The 25044-nt window shown below is 39.8% G+C and overlaps 1 protein-coding gene across 2 annotated transcripts; it reads right to left on the bottom strand.

The window, feature by feature from the left end:
* Positions 1–935: 935 nt before the first annotated feature.
* On the bottom strand, positions 936–23964 carry MTRF1 (mitochondrial translation release factor 1). Of its 2 annotated transcripts, XM_020804273.3 has the most exons (11): positions 23850–23964; positions 21527–21677; positions 13575–13995; positions 13078–13169; positions 8672–8753; positions 6446–6553; positions 6172–6344; positions 5595–5712; positions 2600–2736; positions 1527–1625; positions 936–1148 (listed from the first exon to the last, which is right to left on the bottom strand). In XM_020804273.3, exons 3-11 carry the CDS (start codon positions 13978–13980, stop codon positions 1026–1028), a joined length of 1338 nt encoding a protein of 445 aa, XP_020659932.3. In that variant the 5' UTR covers positions 13981–13995; positions 21527–21677; positions 23850–23964; the 3' UTR covers positions 936–1025. The 2 variants fall into 2 exon arrangements, with proteins under 2 accessions (XP_020659932.3, XP_020659933.3); XM_020804274.3 differs by lacking the exon at positions 21527–21677 and having other exon boundaries at positions 23850–23930.
* Between the last annotated feature and the right edge of the window lie 1080 nt (positions 23965–25044).

Raw genomic sequence — 25044 nt, 5'->3', positions numbered from 1 at the left:
CCCAAAAGACAGGGAGTTTCCCAACCCACCAATGGAGGGGCCACCCAACCTCAGGACCTCTGTGTTGTTCGGGTTTAGTCTCAACCCATTCTTCTGCATCCATTGCAGTACAGTCTCCAGACAGTGCTGAAGGGACAGAATGGCATCCACTGAGATAGGTGAAAAGGAGCTGTAGAGCTGAGTGTCATCAGCATACTGATGGCATAAAGCCCCGCACCCCCAGATGACCCCACCCAGCGGCCTCATATAGATATTAAACAGCAGAACCCTGCAGAATCCCACAGTTGAGACTCCACGGGGCCAAAACACTCTCCCTAATCTGTACTCTCTGAGGACGGTCCTCCAAGAAGGAACAGAGCCAGGCAAGTGCCAGTCCACCAATTCCCAACTCGGAGAGCCTCCCCAGGAGGATACCGTAGTCGATGATACCTAAGGCAGCTGAGATATAGAGGACCAACAAGGACATTTTGCCCCCGTCAGCCACCCTCAGTAGGTCATCCAATTTCAAAACAATACAAATAACTGTCTAAATGTAAAATTCTAAAATTTGTTAGATTGAGACACCAACAATATTTGGAAATGTGTCTATCATTATCCATATTTGACTTGTGCAAGAGATTCTTTATCCCACAGAGACCTCTGACATGAATCACAGTTCTCTGTTGTTGTGTTCCATGTACACTATATACTCTAGATTAAAATATAGTGTAAAATCCAATTGTTTGCCAGGACCTCTGTTCCCACAGGTTAAAGGCCTAGCTGCATCTTCCATGGACTCCTGCCACTACTTTTTCCTTTTTTACCCCTTTTGCACATACCACACAGTCATACAAACCTTGAGCCTGAACTAAAATGAAAACTGCCTTTGCATCAAGTTCTACTTGTGCTTCTTTGGATATACTATTTCTCTAAAAAGTCACACCCAGTGATAATGAGACATTTAACAACCACATATTTTAATACATTTCCACTTCATTTTACAAACAAATTAAACTGAATTTATTTACATTCAGAAATGTATCAAGTCACATGTCTGATTGCACAGGTTTAAAATTGTTTTCCAGATGTTCTAAAAGAGCCTCCATTTCTGCAGCTTCCAACAGTTTGCTGATGAGTTCATCCAGGAGTTCTCTGCCACTTAAAAATTCCTGTCAAGAAATTGGAAAAATAGAAACTTTCTCTGGATTAAGAGGATCAGAGTAAAATGGGATTTCATCAGTAAAAAAGTATCCCATCAGAACACTCAGTTTGCTTTCAGGCACAGTTCACAATATAAATACAAGTATTATTTTTAATAAAGAGGCAGACTGTAACGTAATGGCAGAGCACATTATTTTCATACAAGAGAACCCCTTTAAATTCTTGGCATCTCCTTCAGTTAAAAGGACATCAGGTAGGTAGGCTATGGTGCCAGTTAGAAAAAACGAACTCGTTGGATTAGATGGATAAGTGGCCTGCTTCAGTTTAAGATACTTTGAACATATATTTTTTTTCTTTAGGAAGAATACCTTATTTAGGATAAATACCTTGATATTGTGGACATCATAGGAGATCCTGTGGTCAGTGACTCTGTCTTGGCTGAAATTATATGTGCGAATTCTCTCTGACTGGGCTCTTTCCCCTAGCTTGTAAAAGAACAGATTGTTTCACAAATAATTTCATAAGTTATTAAAAAATTAAAACATTTTATTCTGTCCCAATAGTTCAGTGTATCATTATTGATTAATGATACATAGTTCTACATTCTTTACATATGAACATTTAGTGTTTCTGTTGTATGAGAAATATTACTATAACCATTTTTGAAATTCCACTGTTATAATGGATTTTTTAGCATTAATATTTACTTTGTAATATTTAATACAATAATTTTATGAGATGGATTGTAATTATTACCATTGCACAAACATTATGAAGCCACTCAACTGGCAAAATCCATATATCAGTGAACACAATGTTGCCCATGAGTATTAACACATGGGAAATGTGCAGTTACAATAAACCCAATGAGTTACAACAGCAAATGTTTCCGAACTGCATGAGGAACAGGAAGGCAAACACAGAGTGCAAGTGGGGATTGCAGAGTTTGGACTGCAAGCACTTAAGACTCAAAGGAGCTGTCTAAGAACTTGACTGCCTGAAACTAGAAAGAAACTGGCTCCACTCTACACAGTAAAAAGAATAATTCTTCCAATTAAAACAAAAAAGACAGAAGAGAAAGTATTGCTCTGTAGTCAATAAGTCCAATCCATTGCTATAAATTCTGACTAGCTATAGCACTGCTCAAATCTCCCCCAGGGATCTCACAGAGCACTTAGTCCAGGGGTCATTCCAGGAGCTGAACCTGGAATATCAAGCATGCAACCACAAGCTCAGTGAAGACTAATGGCTGTTGTGGGTTTTTCGGGCTCTTTGGCCATGTTCTGAAGGTTGTTCTTCCTAACGTTTCACCAGTCTCTGTGGCCGGCATCTTCAGAGGACAGCACTCTGTATATCAGTGAAGACTATTTATTATGCAACTTAATCACCACTATCCACAAAGATGATACTTCCGTCTTTGTTAATAGTTAAAAAGAGATAGGAGGGATTTTTTTCTCACCTGCAGTTTTCTTGAAGTGTTCCTCTGGCTCAGCTCCCTCTCAATGGCCTGTTGGTGCAACTTCTTCTTCAGTGACTGTAGAGCAATTGCCTTATTCATATGCATAGATCGTTCCTGCTGGCACTCAACACTTAACCCTTCAGAAAGTGAAAAAGTATCCATCAGGCATCTCCTGAGTACGTTTTCTCACCTGAGCAGAATTACTGCTCTCGTCCTGTTAAGATGGAAAATTTGATATTCCAAGGAAGAAAAATGCCTACAGATGCTGTGAGGTTTGGGTTGCCACCTTGTTTCTAATCCCGGTTTTAATTTTGATATCTGTTTGTTTTTTTAATATGGCATTTCTATTGTATTTTGAAACTGTGATTGCTGTCTAGTTTTAGCTGCTGTGAGCTGCCATGGGTCTCCTATGGGAGAAAGGTAGCATATAAATAATAAAAACAAAGTCTCTTATTTTATATATTTTAAAAATTATCTAGTATTTTGTACAATTATCATACAGAAAAATAATCTACTGCAAATTCATAATTAAAATTGTTTCTAGCTTTTGGAAAAATGTATTTAAAAACACATATAATAGGAATATAAAATTATTGACACCTAAAAGGCTGCACTTCAGACCAAAGTAAACAGAATAAAGGAATATTTAGTTCATGTGCTGTTTCAGAGATGCCATTCCACAAAAATGTGATGCTCTCCATAACATTCTGTACACCCTAATGCAGAGGTCATCAACCCCCAGTCCACGGTCCAGTGCCGGATTGTGGCCTGAGCCAGACTGGGCCGCGGAGACAGACCTCTTGCCCCCCTGCAGGTACTCCCCTCCCCACAGCTGCTTTGTGCATGCGTGCCAGTATGAGCGCTCCCCCACCCCTTCACGCATGCGGGCGCACAGGCACTCCTGCACATGCGCAAAGGGGTGGGACAATGCTCACAGTGGCGCTGGCACGCATGCTCCCCCCACCTCTTTGTGCATGCGCCTGAGAGTGCGAGCGCTGGTGGCCCGCCTTCCTCAGAGGCTCAGCCGTTCCGTGGCCCCAAAAAGGTTGGGGACCACTGCCCTAATGTATATTTTCTCTCCCTCTCTCACTCACACACACATACACAATTTTAAAACACCTATATTAGTGGGAACTCAAGACACAGTTCCATAGCCCATGTACATGTCATAAAAACATGACATTGCAGATGATAGAGCTTGTTTTAATTGCATTTTAAATTTTATTTGTTTAACATTGTGAATTGCTTGTGTCTCCTCATCAGGAGAAGGGTGGCCTACAAATGAGACAAAATAATTAAAAAAACACATAAAAATACAATACATATTTACATGTGCTGGAAAACCATTAAACCACTTAGGTGGAAATTATATATGGAGATCATGTGTACAAGGACCCCTTTATCCACGGGGGAACAGTTTCATGATCTACTAAAAATGCCTGAGATATACAACATACAAGGAGGAAGGGCAAAGGTCACAAGGCTCAACCCTTACGTGTTGTATAGAGGTTGTGGTAAACCACGGATAACTGATACAGGGGGTGGGAGTCCAACTCTACTTCTTTGTTGTAAAATGCAGACATGGGGATTATACGTACTATACTTACTTGCTGTAAAATTAATTTTAACATGTATTTCAGAGTCCCATTACATGTTTCTTGTCTCTTGAAAACCTCACCACTCTTTCTCTATAAAGAAAAAAATGATTTGTAGGAGTAAGGTTTTCCTTGACATTTAGTCCAGTTGTGTCCGACTCTAGGGTGCAGTGCTCATCCCTGTTTCCAAGCAGTAGAGCCAGCATTTTGTCCGAAGACAGTTTCCGTGGTCATGTGGCCAGCGCGACTAGACACGGAACGCCGTTACCTCCCCACTGTGGTGGTACCTATTTATCTACTTGCATTTTTACATGCTTTCGAACTGCTAGGTTGGCAGGAGCTGGGACAAGTAATGGGAGCTCACTTCGTCATGTGGATTCGATCTTACGACTGTTGGTCTTCTGACCGTGCAGCACAGAGGCTACTGCGGTAGGAGTAGGCAATAGCAAATTCACATTATTTTTCCCCTTTTGCCAATTTCCCACAGTAGAATTCCATGCCTCTGAGCAGAGCAAGTAAGGAACCAAGATGAAAAAGTTTCATCCTCCAGAGTCACAGTGGATGAAGACTCTACATAGAAGTCAGCCTACATGTAAGATATTGTCACTTAAACAGTGGTAAACAACATCCCCTAAAGTCAGCCACCTGCCAAGCACAAGGCGCTCTTCCTACATGTGGGATGAGAAGCAGACCTGAGCTTCAGGATTAGAGGCAAACAGAACATGAAGTTCTGCCCTCAAAAATGTTTTAAGATAGAAACTATTTTTACAGAAAGATAGGAAATCCAGACAGATTCCCAGTTATGAACATCTTGTGTTAACAGAAGGGTTACATAATGAGAAAACAAAGGAAAAAAGAGCAATAAGCTCCTGATTTAATCTGAACTCCCCACATAAATATAATCCACATACTGTATGTACTTTTCAATGCGTCTAATAGTGGCTTTGTGTTTCCACTGGCAGGCAAAGACCTTTTTAAGGCAGGCTTTTAAATGATTCCAATAAAGTCAAGGTTTTAGGAATGCTGTATTTACTGATTTCATGAATTAAAAAAATATTTTTAGAAATATTTTTAATTGTCCTTTTAATACTGTTAGGTGTTTAATTTTTAAAAATATTTTATCTTACAGTGTTTTTAACTGTGTGATCATGAGCGACCTCAAGTCTCCTGTGAGGAGAAAGGCAGCAAATTAAACAAACAAACAAACAAACAGAGCTCTGTACATAACTTGTGTACAGGAAAATAAAAAGCTGAGGAAAACCAACACTTCATGGATAGTCTTAATTACAACAGGAGAGGAGCCTGCTGAGCCCAATGTAAGTCCTGCAAAGCTCCTTACCAGAAGGTCTGGCTAGAGACAGGAATGAGGAAATAAAAATGAAACAAAAATGACAGTTTACCTGTAGGAATGTGTACAATTCGTACAGCACTATCTGTTTTGTTAACATGCTGTCCTCCTGCCCCTTTGGCTCGAAAAGTATCTATACGCAAATCGCCTGGGTCCACTTTTATCTTTACCTTTAAAAAGGAGAATAGTTAAACTAAATTTCATTATATGTCATTCTATGAGGCAATCTGTTGGGTTGAACGTGGCTAGTCACATACATTAATAAGCATAGGTGACTGCCTGGATGCTGCTCTTTACCTAAGTTTGCTTTTTAAAGTTCTAAATGTTTTTAATCAATTTATATTTTAATTATTATTATGTTTTAATTGCTTTTCAATTGCTTTTCTGTTTTTAATTTTACTACCTTGAATCCCCTCATCGGGAGAGAGGTGCTCTACAAATAAGACAAAATAAAATAAAAATACATACAGAACTACTAACCACCTCCTTATGAATTGTGCCATTTATGGCATCTTGCCAGATGGAGTTATCATCAAGAAAACAAGCATTTTAATTATAATCTAATTTTTGAGAGTTAACTATTAAGAGTCAGAAACTGAAAACATTTAATGTTTAAAAGTTTCGCTTACCTCTTCAAGCTGAGGGAGGACAATAACTGACATGGTACCCGTGTGGATCCGCTGCATTCTTGCAGATAAACCAGTCTCAGGGATTCGCTGTACTCTATGAATACCTCCCTCGTATTTCAAATGCATGTACACATGGTCTCCAGAAATAAGAGCAGTGGCATGATGTAATCCACCTTTACAGGCAAACAACATACATTACATATTGGAAAAGGGGACAGAGGTAATTTTATTAAGTAATATGTATAGATGGTGGAAAAATAAGCTATGCCCATACCCTGGTCAGATGGAACATATTTCACAATCTCAAAGGCCCAGTTTTTGTAATCAGCATAATTCTGGTACATGTCTAATATTTCTTGGGTAAATTGCTGACATATGTCACCTGAAAAAGAACAAAACTCTGAATGAAAATGAAATTTTAGTATCTACATGACTTTCCAATTATCCCATACAGTATTCTATTAACAAAAATGCAATAATGTAAATTACTGGCTGAAATCCTCTTGCTTCATGTGTAGTAAGTTGCACAAGAGCAGGCCTATTCAATCAATGGGGATTTGGTGAGTCAACTCCTTTGTAAGCATTTTAATGTAGCAAGTCACAACTAGAGAAGGCCCATTTGAATCAATGGAACTAATAGAGAATTCACCAAATCTCCACTTATATAATGGGCTTACTCAAATACAGTATGAGTTACTATGCTAAACAACAGGATTTCAGCCATATTTCTGGAGCAAAGAGATTAAAGCACATCTCTGAAACATGTTCAGTAATAATTATCTGCTGTCCAGTCAATTTTGACTTACGGTAGTCTCTTCAAAGTTTTCTATGCAGAGAGTATTTAGAAGCAGTTTACTATTGCCTTCTTCGGAGCGGGGGGGGGGGACTCTGGAACTGTGTAGCTGCCCAAGACAGCACAGGGGACAAGGCACGTAACCTCATGAACCACATATGATCCAGGGGTGCAACTTACTTACTTACTTACTGAATTTATTTGTGTGTCTACCATGCCCAAGGCTAGTTCCATGTTCTTCATTCTTATATTTTGAATTGCCCCATTTCTCTCCAATAATACATTGATTCTTATCCCAGTGTATACTCCAGCCCTTTCTTAAACACATGTACCAAAAACAAGTTACATATTTGTTTAACATCATTACATTTTGTCATTCCTCTTCTAATCTTAATTTCACAAGTTAACTTATCATTGCCATACTCCATATTTCTCTATACCACTCCTCCATACTAATTTGATCATTACTTTTCTGTTTTTTGCAAATATTATATTTGCAAAAGACAGAAAACACTGTCACCATTATAATAATTAATTCCTTTTCTTCACTCTTCAATTGATTATTATTAACCAGATTCAACAAAGTAATCATTGGAGACATTTGTAGATCCACACCATTTCTCTTATCTTCTTGAAAATCATTGTCCATTCCTTCTTCCTTATTTCACAAAGCCACCACATTTGCATATGTCCCCCCCTTTTTACATCTTCAACATAGTGAAGGTGTATTTTTATTTATTATAGTCAACTTTACCAGTGTTATATATCATCTCCAGACTACCTTGTAAGTTTTCTTTTACTGTTTTTCGTTATCCTTTTATTCCACATTTTACTCCAAATTTCCTTTTTAATTTCCTCATTCAGATCTTCTTGCCATAAATCTTTAAGACTTTTTAATATGATGCCTCTATTTTATATATTGCACTTACTATTCTTTCTATTTTCTTTTCTTTATTCTCTTTTTTTCCTATAATCTCCTCAAATATTGTCATTATTCTGCCATCTTTTATTTTCCATTTGTTCATCGATTTTTTAGTTGAAGTATCTTTAACCATGAAATCCCTCCCCCAATATCTCTCTTATCTATTCCCTATCTTGCATTTGTTTTATCAATTCTTTTATCCTCATAACTCCCATAATCTTTTCCAAAACTCTTTTCAACTCTGGGAATTTCTTAAATTCTACAACCTGTGACAAAGATGAAGTTGGTGGACTTAACACTCCCCTATAATTTTCCAGCATTCTAACACTGTTTTTACAAAGGAACTAACTATCTATATTTTTCATCTCTCCCTTGATTTTCTCGTTAAAAATAAAATCTTCATCATTCCTTCTTTTCCATAAAATTCAAACTCCAAATTAATTATTTCTTGTTTGCTATTATATTATTCCTAAATTATTTTTTTAATATTTTGTATGTTACCGATAAAGACTGAAGAAAAACAGTTAAAAGAACAGCAGGCCAAGATAATATGAATTGCAATGGTAATAAGAGAGCTAAAATTAATAAGCAAATATGGTATGTATCACAAAAAGAAGGTGGCTTAGGCATGCCCAGTATTAAATTATATTATACAACAAATCAATTGTGACATATTCCAGATAAAGAAAGACTTTAGAATAAAATATTGCACTACAAAAAGTTTAGGAAGTTTTGGGAAACCACAGCAATTTGAAACAACTTTTATTTGTTGAGACTTTGCTGACCTCCAGTTGTCCTGCCAGATATCAATTCCAATACAACATTACTTTCATCCCATTTTTCTCTGGGTATCAGGACCTGAAAAAGCTGAAAAAGAATAGATCAGAAGCTGTAAGGTAGTGAGAGAAGTGCTCTTTTGACTACATCTGTAAGTGATCTTCTAGGACTTTGAATTGCTGTGTAATTATTAAATAGAAATTGGCAGACATTTCTCAAAGCCACCATCACATAAGCACAGACAAGGCAACATTAATTCTTTTCAGACTGTTTGGGAGCATGCTCACACAAATAACTGACATTTGAATATAGAAACGTGACCCCAGTTTCCCATTTTTTAAAAAATTCCTGTTGTTTCTTCAAAACTAAGAAAGCATTAGAAGCTCCTTCTGCAACTGCAAACCAAAGGTTCCCATGTTGCAACCCAGTTGTTTTTTCCACTCAGATGCCCTTGCACTTCAAGTATTTCCACATCTACTATATATCTCAGAAAGCATGGTTTCATTTCAAATTGACAATACAATATTAATATTTTAGATAATCTGCATCTACATCTCAGAATCATCCGCTTGTCCTCTCCAAAGCAGGCAGTTAGGAAAGGCCATGTCTGCTTATTTTCACCAGATAAGATCCTGAAAGTATGGGGCATTAATTCATTCACACAGATCCTCTCCCTCTATAAAAGTAATATTTTGCAGGAGATAGATGATCAGGAAAGGAAAACTAATCCTCAAACACAGATAACACAAGGTATTTGGATAAAAGGTGAGAACTCCTTTGCATGAGATACAATCTAAAGAACAAAAAAAAATTAGTATTGAACTGCTCCCTCATCCACAAACCTATGCTGCTGGAATGATCCTTGACATTTGTTTTAAAGGAGAATGGTAGAGCCAGCCTTTGTGTTGAAGCTGGGCCACCCTGACAAAAAGGGTCTAAATGAAAACATGACTAATGACCAACGTTCCTTCCAAATTTCTGTCCTGCTGTAAGGGAGCCTCGCTCCGTGTGTGCGGGGGCTTCATTCACAATGGGAGTAAGCAAACTGTCTCCCTGCTGCCCATAGTACTTACAGAACTAAAACATAACCAATTATTAATTGGGCTAGGATTGTTCTGGTAATAGTGAGTTCAATTTGCAGATTAAGAGTTAAACAGAAAAAAAGCATTTGGTCATAACTAGGACTCACAGCTTACAGTAGCTCTGTTTTTGCTATTTTCTTTCCAAACGTCATACACAGCCTTTCATCTATGCATGGAAAGTGCACATTTCCTTGCTCTATATTATTGCTATCTTGGGGGGGAAAAAACCAGACCCTATACAAGTATTTCCTCATCACTACCGTTTCCTGCTTGCCTACTAATGTTCTTTTTTTGTATATTATTGATGCACAGAAATGCAGCAATAAATATTATGGAATGCTGATTTGCTCTGTACCTCAAGACAATTCTAAAAACAGGGCACCCAAACAAAAAATTATAATGTTGAAACTGAACATTGGATAAGCACCAAATTTGGCATAGTTTTTTGAGTTATTATTTTTTAAAAAATAAAACTGTCCATATTCAGGCTGCCCTTTGCTGTGTAAAGCTTGGTACAGTGGTGCCTTGCTTAGCGATGTTAATTGGTTAAAAAAAACATTGCTATGGGAAAACATCGCTAAGCGAAACACTATTTCCCATAGGAATGCACTGAAAACCAGATAATCCGTTCCAATGGGAACGGATTACTGTCCTTAAGCGAAAATCGCCATAGGAAACATCGCTAAGCGAAACGCAGTTCCCCCATTGGAATGCACTGAATAGGTTTCAATGCATTTCAATGGTTTTGACAGGTCCATTTTCGCTATTTTTAAAGTGTCTTAAAATGTTCAAAAACTGTTTAAAATGCTTGGAATCGTTAGTGCACCCTGTAAAACCTTTGCAAATTTAATTTGGCTTTGTTCTGAGTCTTCATTAATTTTTGGTGAATTTTTTCTCCCCCCATTCAAATGCATTGAACTGTAGGTTTGACAGCTGTAAATGCATTCCAATGGGGGGGGGGGGAAATTCACCAAAAATTAACGAAGACTCAGAACAAAGCCAAATTAAGTTTGCAAAGGTTTTACAGGGTGCACTAACAATTCCAAGCATTTTAAACAGTTTTTGAACATTTTAAGACACTTTAAAAATAGTGAAAACGGACATCGCTAAGCGAAACAGGGGGACCCAAACTGTCATTGCTATACGAGGCATGGTCCCGAACATTGCTATGCGAAATTTCCCCCATTGGAAACATCGCTAAACGGAGCGCAAGATTGCTCCTAAAACCTCATCGCTAAGTGAATACATCATTAAACGAGGCAATCGCTAAGCAAGGCATCACTGTATCTTCTTTCCTACGGGAACAATATTGTGTAACAATATCGGGCCATTTCCTGATGTTTTGAATTGTGGGTACAGAAGCACAATATTCCACATTCATAAACTAGAGGTTGTTTTTAAAAATTGAAACCTGTTTTTTTCCATCTTCATTGTCCTACATCCAATAACGCAGCAGCTTTATCCTATCTATATACTTGTATGACAAAGGCACTCTATGTGATTAGTGCAAAAAATGCAAATTGTGTTGCACAAATCAAATGCATATAAATATTTATACTGCGAGATGAACTGCAAGATGCACCCTCATTCTCTATATGCAGAACTTCGTACTTACAATGTGCTGGTGGGGCTATGCATGAACTGCACTGGTTAATATACTTCATAAATGAGTTCGCAAAGATAACAAGCACCTGATTGAACCATCCCCTCTCAATCACCACAGCAAGAACCTGTGCAAATCTGTGAATGTAGAGAAGCTGTTTCTACATGTACAAGGTTTTAAATACCATATAATTTATTTATTATTTATTTATTTATTTATTTTATATCCCGCCTATCTAGTCGATTAAGACCACTCTAGGCGGCTTACAAAAAACATACAACAATATATATATTAAAACAGTTTTACATAGAGAGAAAACTTTCAACAAGGAAGACAGAGAATAGGGAGAGGAAAAAGGGAGGTCAGGAATTAACTGAGGGGAAGGCCTGCTGAAACATCAATGTTTTTAGTTGATTTTTGAAAGTACCCAGTGAGGGAGCCGCACGGATATCAGGAGGTAGATTATTCCAGAGGCGAGAAGGCCCGATTTCTTGTCTTTTCCTTCCGGGCCTCCCTCGGCGTTAGGCTCCTCAGCCTCACCTCCTGGCTCACGCGAGTGACACAGGTAGATCTTGGTGGGAGTCGGCGTTCCGCCAAGTATCGAGGCCCTAAACCGCTTAGGGCTTTATACGTAAGCATCAACACTTTGAAGTCGATGCGGAATCGGATGGGCAGCCAATGCAATGCGGCCAGAGTGGGTGAAATGTGTTGGTATTTTTTCACACCACTGAGGAGTCTGGCTGCCGCATTCTGCAACAGAATGGTTCCTACAGGCAAATGGCTATCAAACCCAGAAAACAACACTGAACTGAAGAAGAAAAACAGCCACCCACAAATAAAGTATTTCTGCCATACATCAGAGAGGTCACATGGGGAAACTTTTGAAAAAAACACAACCTACAAACAGTATTCAGGCCCACCACAAAAATACAACAAATGTTACGGTCAGCAAAGAACAAAAGAGACCCCCTCACCACTGCAGGAGTATATTGGATACCTTGCAGTTGCGGCCAGGTATATATTGGGACCACAAAATGCAGCATCCACTCCAGAATCAAAGAACATGAAAGACACTGCAAACTAAAACAACCCAAAAATCGGCAGTAGCTGAACATGCCCTGAAAGAAGCTGGACATGAAATCCTATTTCAAAAGACAGAAGTACTGGACAACAGCAGCAATCATTATGTTAGATTACACAGGGAAACCATTGAAATCTACAAATATCAGCAAAGCTTCAACAAAAAAGAAGAAAGTCTAAAAATCAACAAAGCCTGGCTCCCAGCACTGAAAAATAGAGCCTGCAAAAAGGTCAATGAACTCTACCCAGCCACAAGGACCGGTGATCACTGCACACAAAAGAATAGCTAACAACACCTATCAATCACAGTAACAGATCATCTCGCCCCCTTATCACAATATACCTGTAACAAAAAAACACCCTGATCACCATAATCACCCAATCTCCTGAAAAGGACAAAAAGCTGATCCCCCAGCTACAAATACTCAACTATCCCACACACTACATCAGAACACAGAGTTCTAACTCCTGTCCTCTGAAGATGCCGGCCACAGACACTGGTGAAACTTTAGGAAGAAAAGCCTCCAGAACATGGCCAAACAGCCTGAAAAACCTACAACAACCATCAGATTCCAGCCATGAAAGCGATGATTTGTGGATAAATTTAGAGTATTCAAATGACAAGAGTCAATGTTTGCCTACTGCTCACCTTCCGGTACAGAGTGCTGATCTTCTGGTCAAAAACTCTCTTTTCTTCTACAGCAACTTCTAGCAGTGGTTTGTCTTCTGAACTGGTTAGATCTAAGATCAGATTGCAAAAGTAAACCTTAAGCAGACTTATGTGGCTAAAAGAGAATCACCTATCAACTATCTTGTTACATTTCACTTTTTTCCTTTTTCTGGGAACAATTTTCATACATATGTTCCTATATTACTCTTCCCCATCCAAAGCGATTTTAAAATATTACTAGAAAATCCTGTAAATAGCTGCTGATTCTAGCATTATAAAGTAGATCAGTGAATTTTAAATACACCCCCAAAATGCATATATTGTATTTCTAAATTGCAGACAATGCTTTAGAGGTACAAGGACAGGCCTAAAAACATATCTGAGATGCTTGACAAAGGACATATATGCTCATTCTAATAGAAAGAATTGAGCCAAAGGAATTAGGAAGATCTTCAAAAGGATCAGACACAACTTACTTTCACACAGGTCTAACAAATCCTGCATTTCTTTTTCTGTCTCTTGTATTTCTTTATATATCAGGGCAAGTTGGGACAGTTCAGCATATCTCTTACTAAGATCCTTTCTTTTGTATTCATTCATTGAGTAGTCATTCAGTAACAGACCGATCGTTTGATATTCTTGGGTTAAAGTCTGTAAATACTTCTGCAGAGTTTCATAGTTCCACAGTGTTCCTGAGGTCTGATTATATCTCCTCAATACTGCAATAGGTGCCACTCTATTCCACAGACAGCTGTGCTGAGAGATATTCCATTCCGCCAAATGGGTAGATCTCTTAGCGAGAAAAGAGAGACAGCACCGCTGCTGACACCAGAAATATTGAACAAATGTTCGAAAAACAGGAATCCTTGGGAGAGGTTTCATTTCAGTTTGAGTAATCTGGAATATATAAAAACAAATTAACAGCACAGAGTTCCCCACTGGCTTTTATTTTCATATATCTATTTAAAACTCATGTCTTGCTTTGCATTATTGTGGTTTTTAAAAAAATAATTATATCTGTAGCTCATTCTGTAATCTTAAACCTCAATGACGACTCCAACATCTCTATGAAATAAACCATGGTATAAAAATCACTTTATAACAGTATTTGATTCTCCCCATATTTTAAAACTAGTACACAATTATCTGTTGTACTTTTTAATTGCATTTTTTATATTTTAGCCACACAATATGTTTTATGAATTGGTTGTACATCTTTAAATTGAATTTTGTATATTTTAGCCACATAATATGTTTTATGAAATGGTTGTACATTTTTAAATTGCATTTTGTATATTTTAGCTATAAATATGTTTTATGAGCTGGTCACTTGACCGTAATAAATTCATTCATTCATTCAAAGTAGGAACCTGTGAGTTGGTTCGAGTTTGGGTTCCCTAGCTACGAACTCTTTTCCTTGTTTCAAGAATGAGTTTGGTGGTGAACTTAAAAAATCTTTATTCAATATCAACGAATGTCTATCAACAATAACTTTTGTAGGACAAACAGGGTCTTCCAACTTCAGCGGATATACCCACTTCGGTTTTTTTCTCTCTCCTAACACCATGGGCTCCCGCCAAATCTCTCCCGATCAGTGGGCTTGCATAGGGCCATACCGCGGATAGCACACAAAGGTCGACACAGGGATGGCGAGCTCATTCCCCCTTAACAGGGGTCATCCCCCCTTCCTCAAGGGACCCCCTTTCTTGGAACATACTGCAACAGTCCATTCTATCCCTTTGGAGTCTGATAGTTGGACTTTAATCCCTTCCCTCTCCCTCTTCTGCTGTTCATGTCTCTCTCTTCCCCCCAATAAGAAGTCTTTGGGGCTAGTTTATATCTTCTCTTAATCTCATCTATGGCAGTTTCCTCCAGACAATCTCTTTAGTCCAGGAGTCTTTTAGATCGATCACCCCCACCATCCTATTTGGAATTCCTCCTTTTTCTTTCCTGTTTCTCTGCTTTTTCTACCTCTTCTCCCCAATCTATCCCTTCTCTTATTTCTTCCTCCACTATGATGTCTCATTCTTCCTCTTCTGTCATAAAGAAACCCTCCATGATTGGTTCTTTCCCATCCTCCCCAGGTTTCTTGCCTAGACTGACTCCTCCTATCTGGGGTCCTAGCTTTTCCCCACCTTTATTTCCTGCCTGTGCTGTTTGCAGCCCTTCTGTATGGAGCAAGAGGCTGTATGTGGTCTCAACCCCCCTCTTCAGTATCACGTTGTGGAGATGGCACACTCTTAAGAGTCAGTAGATTCTGACTCCACTTCCTCAGAGAACCTGAACTGCAGTATAAAGATGGTAATGTGTTGGAACATTCTTAGTGTTTTGCATCCATAAAAATGGGAATGTAGAGAGTAGATTGGTTACAATGTGGTAATTTTAACCAAAACAATCCATTGTAGAGAATATAAATAATTTTCTGTGTTCTAATACCATGTCTTGTCCAGACATAAGAGTAAACTTTCAGGTTATGTATTTAAATCATAGCAGACAATTATTTAAAAAAATCCTTATTATAGATTGACCATCGCCATTTTGTTGTTGTTACAATGTACTATTCTCAAAGTTTGATATGTTATCTGTATAAAGTGTTAAAATGATTGGGAGTGGATAGAAAAAATAGCCCTGGAATTGAAAGTGCTTTTAAAAATTGAGGTTTGAACTATAGAAAATAATAGTTCCTGACAGCTGAACTTTTCATAGAAAAGTATATATATGAAAAGTTCAGCTGTCAGGAACTATTATGTTTCAGTGACCTTGTCTGTAAAGTTATCCAATCATGACAGCAATGTATCTCCAGTACAGTGGGGTCTCGACTTACAAACTTAATCCGTACTGGAAGGTGGTTCTTAGATTGAAAAGTTCGTAGGTCGAATCTGCATTTCCCATAGGAATGCATTGAAAACCATTTAATCTGTATCTGCTCTTTTCCGTTCATAGAAACTAAGGGGAAGCTGCTATTCCACCTTCTGCCACTAGAGGGGGATATTTTTTTCTTTTTTTCCCTTAGGTTCAGGAAACAGAGGAAGGCAGGGAACAATTTGCAAAGCACTTTAGAAATCGTTTTTTTTTCACCGAAGCCAATTTTAAATCATGTTTTAAAGCATGTTGTGCTGATTTTTTCAGCACAAAGACGCACAGGCAGGCTTTTTAGTGCTGAGGAAGCCTCCCCAAGCCTCTTCAGAGCCAACCGATCAGCTGATAGGCGGGGAGAGGAGGGTGCAGGAGCCGGGGCAAAGCACAAAATGGCTGCCAGGCTCCCTTCTGGGTGTGGGCTTTTAGCTGTTTCCTGCTCTTTTTCCTGCTGTTTGGGGGCTACCAAGGCCTGGTAAGTGACTTTCTTTTATTTATTTTAAAGTTTCTGGCCCTTTTTTTCCCTCCAGAAGCCTCTAAGGGGAGGGAGGGGGCACTTTTTTCCTGTTCGTAACTTGAGGGAAGTTCGTATGTCGAGTCCTTATTTCCCTTATAGGGCGGGTTCGTAAGTTGAATTATTTGCAAGTAGGGTCGTTCGTAAGTCGAGACCCCATTGTACAAATTAGAAACTAAGAGCACCATGAAAACACCACTTAAGCCATTACATGATGTCATGCACCCATTCCTCTGTTTGTTTCTCCACACAACCCAGGTTCACTTTCGGGTGTGACATTTATTTTTTTAATCCTTTTCTGCTGCCACCAGAGGAGATATTCCTCACTATATCAAATAGGACTCTTCAATCAGTGTTATTCAATTAAACAATGTTTATTAAAGTGTTCACAAGTAAATCATGTAAAGCAGGGGTCTCAAACATGCGGCCCCCCAGATGATAGTTTGTTGCCCTCGCCTTGCCTGCCCCCCCAAAGCACCCACACATCCTCTGCTGTCAAGAGTAAAAAAAAGCCTTGCCTCGCTCACCGGCTCCCTCCCAAGACAGCACCTCTTGCACCCTCCATCCAGAACTGCAGCCTGCCAGCCAGCCCACCTGTCTGCTGGCTAAGGAAACTCCTGAGCAGCTTCCTCGAGCTCTTGCTCCACTTGGCGGAAAATCTGATGCAGCCCAGCCTCACCCAGACTCTGCCTCTAGCGGCCCCCAGGTAAATTGAGTTTAAAACCCCTGATGTAAAGTAAATCATGGATGGTCTTATTTTATTCATGCAATCAACTGTACTTTTATAACATTTATATTTGCTTAGATAGAATCATGTTAATCCACGTATTTACTCATTTCATCTCTTATTCTCTCTCTCTCTTCTTCTCTAACACAGGACTGGTCCTAAGTGCTTAAACTGCTTTTCTCCAACTCATATCCCTAAATCCTCTCTAACTGAAACTCTAACACAGACCCTAACTGAAATCCTATCTAACTGCTCTTTAACTGACTTCCATTCTCTTATATATCCTTAGTCCCGCCTTTTCTGTACAGCCATTGGCTCCTGAATCAGGGTTCCATTGTGATGGACAGGAGTGGTTCCTGACCTGTCCGTCACACATGACAGAGTACTAAGCATAGAACTGTGATGATCATCCTGCTGTGGCTCACATAGGAGATTATTTGCATATACCAATGGGAGCTATTGAGAGGTGGAGCCAGAGTCTAGAGCAGGGGTCTCAAACATGCGGTCCGGGGGCCATTTGCGGCCCCCCAGATGATAGTTTGTGGCCCTCGCTTTGCCTGCCCCCCCCCAAGCGCCCACACATCCTCTGCTGTCAAGAGTAAAAAAAAAGCCTTGCCTCGCTCGCCGGCTCTCTCCCAAGACAAAGCCTCTTGCACCCTCCATCCAGAACTGCAGCCTGCCAGCCCGCCCACCTGTTTGTCGGCTAAGGAAACTCCTGGGCAGCTTCCTCGGGCTCTTGCTCCTCTTGGCAGAAAATCTGATGCGGCCCAGCCTCACCCAGACTCTGTCTCTAGCGGCCCAAAGGTAAATTGAGTTTAAAACCCCTGAGGAATGCAGTCAGTTAGAGTCTGAAATGGGAGTCTAAAGAAGAAATTAGTCTGTGGTAATTAGGGAGGGTGGCAGAGTTAGGAGTTAAGAGTGAGGGAACGTAGAGAGAGCTAAGAGTGAAACAAGTTATTACTAATCTAATGAAAACATTAAAATCTGTGAAGAACCTGTTTAAGCAAATTGTAATCAATGAATCTGTGTTGTTCAACTTTATACTCAGCTTGGACCTTAATCTTTCTAATTAAAGGAAGGGACGTGGTGGCGCTGCGGGCTAAACCGCAGAAGCCTGTGCTGCAGGGTCAGAAGACCAGCAGTCGTAAGATCGAATCCATGCGACGGAGTGAGTGCCCGTCGCTTTGTCCCAGCTCCCGCCAACCTAGCGGTTCAAAAGCATGCAAATGCAAGTAGATAAATAGGGACCACCTTGGTGGGAAGGTAACAGCGTTCCGTGTCTAAGTCGCACTGGCCATGTGACCACGGAAGATTGTCTTGGGACAAAACGCTGGCTCTATGGCTTGGAAACGGGGATGAGCACCGCCCCCTAGAGTCGAACACGACTGGACAAAAAATGTCAAGGGGAACCTTTACCTTTACCTAACAGAGGGCAGCAGAAAGGAGAGAACGTGTTGTGGGCCTCAGGCTAGTGAAACAACCTGGGGACACGTGAGGGGTGCATCACAATTGGTGTGAGTGGTGGGAGATGTAGCGTGAGCTCTTTGGTGAAACAAGCAGGGGCCAAATGGTAAACGTCACAAGAACATACCAGAGTTTTTGGATGTCTGGCATATGTTTATATACCAAAACAGAAAATGTATAAAGTGGACTTAGAACTGAGCAAACTATTTGACTGTGCTCCTGGAAGCGAAGGATATAAAGTGATGAACTTAAAAACAGGTGAAGTCAGTGTAAGACATACGGCTCATTTGGTGCAACAAAAGGAAGCTGACAAAAAAGGAACAAGAGACTAGCATGTTGGACCTTTTCTAGATGAAGTTGTGCCAATCCCTCCACAACCTGAGCCAGATAGGAAACAGGAAGGTGATGACACACAAACTGAGAGCAGTACCCCAAGAGAATAGGCTACAGAGGCAGGAAAAGATGCTCTAAAACCAGCTATCAGACATTCATCAAAACCCAACAAAGGTGTACCAGCTCCTCACCTGTCCTACTTTGCAAGATTATCATAGATGAACAAGCCAGCTGCCTGAGAGGAGATTGAGTTGAAGCCACCAGATGGAGAAAAGCTGCTAAGGAAGAAATAGATTCACTGCACAAGAACCAGATGTGGACACTTACTGAGCTAACATTAGGCACGAAAACCATCAGGTGGCAAATGGGTGTGCAAGCGGAAACAAGATGCAAACAGAGAAGTGGAATGATATAAGGCAAAATTAGCTGTAAAAGGGTTGCTATTTATTTATTTATTTATTAAATTTATACCCCGCCCCTCTAGACCATGTCTACTCGGGGCGGCTTACAACATAAAATAACTCAATATAAAATATATATAAGCATAAAAAATACAATTGCTATATTAATTAAGACAATTAATTTAAGAAAGGATTACCAAGATGGGGTAGGATAAAGAAAGAAATAAAAAGACTTAGCTGACTGGAGGGAAGGCCTGCCTAAATAGCAAAGTTTTTAACTGTCTTTTAAAAACACGCAGCGAGGGTGCCAGCCGAATTTCTGTTGGAAGGGTGTTCCACAGCCGAGGGGCCACCGCCGAGAAGGCCCGGTTTCTAGTTTTTTTTTCCTTCTGAGCCTCTCTCAGCGTCAGGCCCCTCAGCCGTCCCTGATGGCTATGGCGGGTGATTTGGGTAGATCTGGGTGGGAGAAGATGATCTGCCAAATATTGAGGTCCCAAACCGTTTAGGGCTTTCTAAGTGATCATTAGCACTTTGAAGTCGACGCGGAAACAGATGGGCAACCAGTGCAAAGCAGCCAGAGTGGGGGAGATGTGTTGGTGTTTTCTCATCCCACTAAGTAGCCTGGCTGCCGCATTCTGGACCATCTGAAATTTCCGCATCAGCCTTAAAGGCAGCCCCACGTAGAGTGCGTTACAATGGTCTAATCTCGAGATTACGAGCACATGTACTACAATAGTGAGGGGCTCCCGATCAAGATATGGATGCAGCTGGGCAATCCACCATAGATGAAAATAGGCGGAGCGGACCACGGACGCCACCTGGGTTTCTATGGTAAGCGCCGGGTCCAGATGTACCCCCAAGCTGCAAACCTCATTCTTTGCGGCAAGGGTCGTCCCCCCGAAAGAAAGGGAGTTACCTATACCGCTGGCGGAAGGACTACCCACCCTCAAGACCTCCGTCTACAGAAATACAGAGAAGATGTATTTCTTCTGTAATATAAACACTGAAGAAACCTTTGCTCCTGTTGTGAATCACAGCAGAAAGATGCAAATCAAGCATCTAGATGTTGTGATGATCTGAAGGAGAGTGGGATTTGTAGTCAGAAAATGGAAACTGTTAGGTTCAAAGTGAAATGATTTTAAGGCATTGGAATGTGTTAGGCCGTGAAACTGTTTTCAGTTTTCCTGGTACAGAGGGAACTGCGATAAGGAGGCAAGGACGAGGGAGGCCCAGTGTGAAGACTCAACACATACCATCCTGAGTGGGAGCAAGATAACGCACCTGGACATAATGAGAATTCTGGGTGGAGAGTTGTGTTACACCTCCTTGAAGTTAATTGGTTTACAGCTATTGAGTGTAAAACGTGGGAGGTCTGAGAGATGTAAGAAAAAATGAATGATGGGATGTGTTAGAGAGCAGCTTCTAGCTTCTCAAGCTTTTTGGAGTTTATCCAATGGATTGTGCCATGTGAAGGAACTCATACAGAATATAGCATGGTATACCAGAAGCAGAAATGGACATTTACTTTTATTCTTGCCTGGGTAGATGACATAATTGTAGCTACTCAAAGGGAGCAAGAGTACAAAGACATTGTACACCATCCTAACAAAGAAGTAGAAATCAAAGATTTAAAGGATTCAACATATTATTTGAGTATTAACTGAAAGTAAAGCAGATGGGTCCTGTTTGCTAAATTAGAAACAAAAGATAGTAACAGTTGAGCTTCTGGAGACATTGGGCCCCCAAGATACTGTATGGAGAGTGTTAACATCAATGGAAACATATTTTCCAAAAAAGCAAGGAAGTGAACATTTACCAAGCAACAGTAAATACAAAACAGCTATAAGTAACCACTTGTACCATACAACCATTAACAGACCAGATATAGCTGTCACTTTAGCAATACTAAGCAGAAACAATAGTTGACTAATACAGAATGATCGGACAATTGTAAAAAGCGTAGCTAGATGTTTTCGAGGGACCATGGACTTTAAGTTAAGACTGCGAGCTAGTAAAACCCCAAAGCTTGTAGGATACACTGATGCAGACTGGGCAGAGGGAAGTACAAAACATAAGTCCACTAGTAGTTTCCTGTTCATGTACGAGGATGCTCTTATTAAATGGGCTACTCACGAACAAGTTGTTGCAGGTTTGTCTTCTACGGAATCTGAATTCATTGCTGCAACTGAACCATACAGAAAACTGCTATGGCTGGAGAAGCTGAATGACTTTGGGATCAATGAAGAGGTACTGATCCAGGTGGTGGAATCAGAGCTGCATTAATCTATTGTAAAGTGAGAAAATGAATGCATATATCAGGCACATCAACATGAGATTGCACTTGTTGCATGACCTGACCAAGAAAGGCGTCATCAAGCTGATCTATTGTTACACCACAGAGATGACAACAGACATACGGATCAAGCCTCTTCCAGGATATTGCTTCCAGAACTTGCACAGCAAGATGGAACTTCAAAATGGCTGCATGCAAATTTGAGAAGAGCTTTGGGAGTTTGATTTGCAACCTTATACACTGCAGTTGGAGTGACTGGGAGGGACTTTTCTGGGCTAGAGTGATTATCTATCCAATATTAATCAGTAACTTCTTCCAGCTTTTAAAATTCAAAGAGAACCCCACCTCTCTGTTGAGTGTTCTATCCCCTCTTTCATTGCTTAGTGGCAAGTTGTTTTGTTTTTTGCTGTTGATCTATTCAGTTGGCTGCTAGTATGTGGGTAAGAAGAAAGCAGTATACACAGGTCTGTAATTTCAAACAACTGTAAATTTTTTTTTATTCTTTCTCTTACAAATATCTCAGAGTAAATTACTGAGACTAAGCACCAGTTAATGAGAAAGGGGTGGACTCTGGGGAACTTGAAGCTATCTCTGTAGCCCTACTGTACAGAAATAATTATTATTTTAATTCATTGTATGTTTTGTCTAATTATGTAAACCACACTGAGTGGGGTTCCCATTAAGTCGAGCAATCTGTAAGCTCAAGTCAATCAATCAATCGCTAGCAAAAGGGAGAATTTTATCAGAAATTCAAAATTCTGCAAAAAAAAATGTACACGCAGATCAGGAACTCAACTCATCATCACATCACTTTGACTCCATGCCACTTTGGACACTAGACATTAAATAACAAGAATTAGCATGGGTTTTCCTGCAGAAATGTAAACTGGCACAAGGCAGCTCTTATAATCAGGAATACAATAGAGTGGATGACCTTGGCTTTTCTCTCCAATGACAAATCTTTACACTTGATTATCTTTTCTAATTCCTTCACAGCTGCCCTTTCAGATCTCTGTCTTCTGATTTCCTGATTGTAGTCTCTATTTGAATTTATGACTAAACTGAGGCATACAAGATCTCTAACAATTTCAGTTTCATCACTGTCAACATTAAAAGTTATCTAGTCCTTCTGCAAGTATTATTTTTTCTTATCGTTTAACTACAGTCCTACCTTTGCACTTTCTTTTTTCATCTTCATTAGGAGCCATTTTATGTCATTGTTGTCTTCTGCCAGTTACATCATATCATCTGTATATTTTAAATTGTTGATGTTTCTTCCACCAATATATTTTTATCTGAATCCTAATATTTGCAATGAACAGACTGATGGCTTCACAGAATTCTATGAGATGTTCTCCTGCCTCATTTCTGACTCCTAGGCCAACATTGGTAGTTTTTTCCCAAAGCTAATAATATATATATATAATACAGTGTGCCAAATCCAATGTTAGTCCTGCTTACAGTGGATCGATTTATTCCCTGTTCCTGTGTATGTTTATTCAGAAGGCAGTCCCACTTAATTCAAAAACAAACAAACAAACAGCACAGAATGCAACCTTCCAGGATAATCCATATACTGTATATCTAACTAGAAATACATTTTAAATGTAGCTTGCTTCTGAAGTAATGTACACAGGATTACCATATCATCTGCCTTCATGATACCTGTATGAACATATACAATTATGACTTCAAATCACTTGCTTTGTATAATCTATAATAAAATAACTGATTTCCACGTGCAAGGCTCCAGATTCAGTACCTGCATATCTAGGTAGGAGAGGAAATACTCCTGCCTGCAATTGTGAAGAGCAGCTTCCCAGTCAGTTTTCGTCTATCATACAGACTCCACAGAGTCTTAACAGTTTGATTTAGTAGAAGGCGTATTTTACTAATGACTCGAGAACAATACACAATTTTGAAATTGTGAGATGTTCTGACCAGCGACTCCTTCATGGCACAGCCGTGGAAACAGTTCAAACTGCGCAGCAATTCCAGTCCCGGGAAAGCTGTTTGCCACTTACGGTAATGGCAGCAGTTTTGAAACACGCTTTGTTTTAAAGAAAGTAGCTAACATATAGAATATTACAATAAGTATGCATTTTTGGAAATCTTTTTCGATAGATCTACAATACAGTTAAGTTAGGTAAGCTGATACAGTACCTTCTATTGAATCAGCTCCAGCTCAAAGCAGCACGGAAACGGTCATGATTGCTACCTCACTTCAAGTGCCCGGGAAGACTCAGTTTAAGTAGAACAAGGAAGTCCTTGAAAAACAGAAAGGAAGTGAGGAGAAAAACTACCATTCCCAGCAATCTCGTCACGCACTACAGGTCCCAGAATTCCACAGACTCAACTTCTGATTAACCTCTTACTTTCCAGAATTTTTTTCTATACCTAGGACGGTGCCCATTTATTTAGGAGCGTCAGGGAAGTGCCGCCTTTCCCAGAAGCCAGAGTCACCTCGCTCCCAGAGAGAAATGTGCCCACCTCCCACTGCTTTCCTTTCTTTCCTGTAAGTGAATGTTCGCCTGGATTCTTTTCACAGACTGAATGGCATAGTGCATTTGCCCCTGCATTTTCCAAGCCAGCTGTGGACCTATAATATACGATTTCTGTACAACGCACGAACCTACAGGTGTCGATACTTGTTTTGGGCTACAGCTCCCAGAATTCACAGGCACTATGGTTGCGTGGTCACGCTACCTGAGGAACTCTGAGAGTTGTAGTCCAAATCACAAACATCCACTCATGGTTCTAGTTTAACATTTAGTTAAAATCAGAAAAGGGCTGTGTGTGGTCTTCAAAATAATACAAACTTAAGAGCAGGCGATACCTTTATTAGACCACTAAAAAAAATCAAGCAAACAACAGCTAGTTTTCAATGATAATTCATCTTCATATTGTGCACCAACTTGTGGGCAGCTCCAAAAAAATGTATGCTTTTATTAAAATCCCAAAATCTCATGCCCGTTTTTGCGGGCAGGTTAGCTTCTTTATATGGATACAGATGCAATTGGCAGAAGACTTGTGGGGGGAGGAGGAGAATGTGGTTTCAAAGTCTTCCTCAGGCGATCATTTCCAAACTGCTGGCTGAGGAGTTTGAAACCACACCAATTTGTATTCATTTAAGTCACTGATAGATGTGATCAGTGCTGCTTCTGACTGACAGTGCTTCTGACTGACATCACAGAATGCTTTCCCATATAAATTCCCTCAACATAGAAAACTAGATTAGCCTTCTGTACATTTGTATATGCAGGTTTGCCCTTGTTTTTTTTAATATGAAAGAACATTTAAGCATGTAAGCCATTGCAGTCTGAAGTCTCATATTTCAGACACGAGCTTAAGATCAAAA

The sequence above is a fragment of the Pogona vitticeps genome, chromosome 3 (assembly GCF_051106095.1).
Source record: "Pogona vitticeps strain Pit_001003342236 chromosome 3, PviZW2.1, whole genome shotgun sequence".
NCBI classification, from domain to species: domain Eukaryota; kingdom Metazoa; phylum Chordata; class Lepidosauria; order Squamata; family Agamidae; genus Pogona; species Pogona vitticeps.
This window is presented reverse-complemented; position numbering and strand designations above follow the sequence as displayed.